The sequence below is a fragment of the Medicago truncatula genome, chromosome 6 (assembly GCF_003473485.1).
Source record: "Medicago truncatula cultivar Jemalong A17 chromosome 6, MtrunA17r5.0-ANR, whole genome shotgun sequence".
Classification (NCBI taxonomy): domain Eukaryota; kingdom Viridiplantae; phylum Streptophyta; class Magnoliopsida; order Fabales; family Fabaceae; genus Medicago; species Medicago truncatula.
The window spans coordinates 22128482-22133114 of NC_053047.1; the positions used below are offsets into that span (position 1 = coordinate 22128482).

At 34.4% G+C, this 4633-nt stretch overlaps 1 protein-coding gene across 1 annotated transcript; it reads left to right on the forward strand.

The window, feature by feature from the left end:
* The first annotated feature begins 415 nt into the window (after window positions 1-415).
* Window positions 416-2337, forward strand: LOC25480516 (probable acyl-activating enzyme 5, peroxisomal). Its single transcript, XM_013587027.3, has one exon. The coding sequence runs from the start codon at window positions 476-478 to the stop codon at window positions 2183-2185; it is 1710 nt and encodes a 569-aa protein (XP_013442481.1). The 5' UTR covers window positions 416-475; the 3' UTR covers window positions 2186-2337.
* Window positions 2338-4633: the final 2296 nt, after the last annotated feature.

Here is a 4633-nt window from a genome sequence, read left to right on the forward strand (position 1 = left end):
CCTATATCATTTTTGAGACTATGTGTTTGAGTACAATTAGACTTAAATAAATGATTTAGATATTAAGTTTATAAGTAAAATTATTTTAGTCTGTCTTTCCTTTAAATTGTTTTTAGTTAAACCTTTAAGTTAGTTCTTTAGTCTTTAGACTCGTTAAGTTTATTAACAATTATCATTCTTATATATAGTGTCTTTGACACACCGTACAAATCAATCAAATGAATCAAATTCTTATATATAGTGTCTTTGACACACCGTACAAATCAATCAAATGAATCAAAGTGCTATTTTATTTTCTTTAGTTAATTTATCTTTATTTGTTCCTTATTGTTTTATTGATATTTTATTTTATTTTCTGTAAAATAGTCCTATCTCTCTAACACTATGTTATTATTTAAACACACTAATGAGTCACTAAAATAAGCAGTACTCTACTAAGTTTAATTAGTAGAACAAGAAAAACTCTTCATATACAATGAACCAGATAACCAGAAACCAAGCAAACTCGACACCTCTAACCCCACTCACCTTCTTAGACAGAGCAGCTACTGTCTATGGCAACTCCATATCAATCATATACAACAGCACTTCATTCACATGGTTTCAAACCCATAAACGATGTCTTCAACTTGCTTCATCACTTTCTTCCCTCGGCATCGTAAAAGGCGACGTCGTCTCCGTCCTCTCTCCCAACACTCCGGCCATGTACGAGCTACAATTCTCCGTTCCAATGTCCGGCGCCATTCTCAACAACCTCAGCTTCCGACTTGACTACAAAACCCTCTCCGCGCTGCTCATCCACAGTGAATCGAAACTCATCTTTGTTGACATTCTCTCCCTTTCTCTTGCCCTCAACGCTCTTTCCTTATTCCCCAAAAACACTCCAAGCCCTAAGCTCGTCCTCATCATGGATGAAACGTTATTGCCGGACCAGATTCCATCACTTCCAAAAAACATAAACATTATGAACACCTACGACTACGAGAGTCTTGTAGCAAAGGGTGATCCAAATTTCAAATGGATCCGTCCCGACACCGAGTGGGATCCAATTACGCTGAACTACACCTCCGGAACAACGTCGTCTCCAAAAGGTGTTGTGCATTGTCACAGAGCAACGTTCATTGTTTCACTTGATTCTCTCATTGATTGGTCGGTACCGGTTCAACCAGTTTTCTTGTGGACGTTGCAAATGTTTCATTCTAACGGATGGAGCTATCCGTGGGGAATGGCTGCCGTCGGAGGAACGAATATCTGCACACGTAGGACAGACGCGCCATCGATCTACAATCTGATTGAATCTCATGGTGTAACACACATGTGTGCTGCACCAGTTGTGCTTAACATGCTGTCAAATTTCAACAAAAATGAACAGTTAAAAAAACCGGTTCATGTTTTGACCGGAGGGTCGTCGCCACCAGCAGCGATTCTCATACGAGCGGAGAATTTAGGGTTTGAGGTTAGTCATGGTTATGGAATGACGGAGGTGATTGGTGTGATTGTTTCATGTGCTTGGAAAAGGGAATGGGATAGGTTTCCGGCGACGGGGAAGGCGAGGATGAAGGCGAGGCAAGGTGTGAGAAGGGTGGGTGTGACGGAGGTTGATGTGGTGGGACCCACCGGAGAAAGTGTGAAGCACGATGGTATAACGGCTGGTGAGATAGTTGTAAAAGGTGCTTGTGTTATGTTAGGTTACTTAAAAGATGAGAATGCCACGTTGCAGTGTATGAAAAAGAATGGTTGGTTTTATACAGGTGATGTTGCGGTTATGCATGAGGATGGGTATTTGGAGATTAAGGATAGGTTAAAAGATGTGATAATAAGTGGTGGGGAGAATATGAGTAGTGTGGAAGTTGAGGGTGTTTTGTACATGCATCCCGCGGTTAAGGAGGCGGCGGTGGTGGCTAGGCCGGATGATTTTTGGGGAGAGACGCCGTGTGCGTTTGTGAGTTTGAAGGATGAATTGAATGAAAACGATATTCCAACTGACATGGAGATTAAGAAGTTTTGTAGGGAGGAGTTGCCACATTTTATGACGCCTAAAACAATTGTGATCATGAAGGAATTGCCAAAGACTTCAACCGGAAAGGTTAAAAAACATGTGCTTAGAAAGGTTGCTAAGGAGATGGGATCAACGTCCTTGCCACCGTCGCAGCCACCATCACATCGTCTTATTAGTCGTATTTAATTGTGCAATTACTAGGCTTTTTTTTCAATTAATGTTTTCTTTATAAATAGTGAGATTTAAAATGTCATTTCCGGAATAAGAAAATTATGTCCAGGTCTCTAAAATATCATATAAAGGTTTTCGACATTTTGAGATTTTTAATAATATTCTCTTTCTATTTTTGAGATTATGAATAATATATTCTTGGCAATTATTTGGATCCAAAATAACAATTTCATGTTTTAATATTTTTTAGATTAAAATATAATTTTTAATATAAATCCAGAGATTCTTTCAAAAAAAATATAAATAAAGAGATATGATAACTTGATACAAAATAGTAGACACATTTTAGACACCACCATATATGCCTATTTTTTTTTCTTCCTTTTCTCATTCCCTTTCTTCCCTTTCCTTTTTTTCTCTCCCACATGACTTCACTCGTAACGCTCTATTTCTATTAAAGCGATAAAACACACGAATATTACAAATATTCAAGAAATAGATGTCACATATTAAATAAATCTCCATTAGCATGCATAAAATTTTTCTCAAAAATATCGTAGCCGATAAATAACATACATCTCCAAGTAGCCACGTCATATGCAACATATAATACATCACCGACGTCCTAAATCAGAGCCCTACACTAAGACTCCAAAAACAGTAGACGAGGCAGCTCCTAAACTAGCCTCCAACAACTTACCAATCAACGATAAGCTAATCTTTCACACCGTGTACACCATATTTAAATATAGTGTGACGGTCAACCGAACGACCACTGGAGGTTAGTTCACGTTAACATAAATAAGCATAATCACATGAAGTTAAAGCATCATAATTATTCAAATGATTAAGCAATCTCAACATCAAAAAATATTCTTCAACACTTATATAATCACATCATCACAAGTTCACCAATAGTCGACAAATATATCATTCACCGAGTATTACAGTCACCAAAGTAAATAATCAGCAACATTTATCCAATAATAACGGTATCTTACTTATTTTATCCAAGAACTGCAAAACAAATCAGGAAGATGATCTTAATATTTTTTATAATCAAATTCGTGAAACTCAAGGATAATATATTATTCGAATATTCCTACTATAATAACCGTATCTATTTATTTTATTCTTTTCTACTGAACGGTATCTTATCCCTCGTCATGTACTACTTTTCTTTTGACAAGCTAGTCAGATTTTTTTTTTTTGCATAGTTGTCCATGTGTAACTTAGAGATAATAATCTTTGGTGATCTGAAGTTTGATAGAGAGGTCAGTGAAGTCTAGTTAATAATTATTCAACAATCAAACACAATTTTTTATGAACAATTTATCTTTTTATGGTAAATAAATAGGGTGTATCGGGTTCGAACTTCAATCCCTGAATATAACAATTCATGTTTCTGTCAATTGAGTTATGCTCACGAAGACAAAACAATTTATATTTAGTAGAGCTTGTTAACTATTTAAGTTTAATTTTTTTTTTTTTGTGGGGAACCACATATGTTTAATTTTTATTTTATTTTAAATACATTTAGTTTAATTGTTTAGTTTATTCTAAGACTTATTATAATAAACACGGTTATATGCTATTTACATTTAAGAGAGCTTGTTAACTATTTAAATTTTTTTTTTTTTTTTTTTTGTGGGGAACCACATATGTTTAATTTTTATTTTATTTTAATTACATTTAGTTTAATTGTTTAGTTTATTCTAAGACATATTATAATAAACACGGTTATATGCTATTATTAGTAAAAGTATACCAACAGCATCTTCTCACATGCTGTGCTGGCTTGGGGAACGAGAAATGTCATTATACCGCCAAGTTAATATGCATTAAATATCATTGTGGGCTTAACTCAGTTGTTAGGGATAATGCATAATATATATAAGGTTTAAAGTTCAAATCTCGGACACCACAAAAAAGATGCGCTAAACACGGAATTTTTTCTTTTTAATATAACTAGACTCTAATCCATGTGATACACGGATTTTGCAGAGTTTCATATATAAGTATTAAATTGGTTATATTATTACTTTTAGTGTTATATTTAAACTCATAGAAACGATCAAACTAGGTGATGATTGAGAGTGATTGAGAGTGATCGACATGCACAATCTTAAAGAGACAAATTAGAAACATTCAGTTTACATTAACAAAAATGAATATGAAATCATAATCATTAATTAAATTTAGTGGAAATAATCAAAGGTGGAAATAAACACAATAAAAATGATAAATCATAGAGAACATTGTAATCAAAAGAAAATAATATACAAAAGTTTGTTGTTACGTAGAAACTAAAAGAAAGCAAAAATAATTAAAAGCAACAACTATCAGAAAATGCTAATCGCAAGGGCAGCTAAACTTGGGTGACATAGAGTTGGGTGACATTAGTGATATTGGCCAATCACAATGTCATAATTCTTGTGAAAGAGAGAGAAACAGAAGCATTGT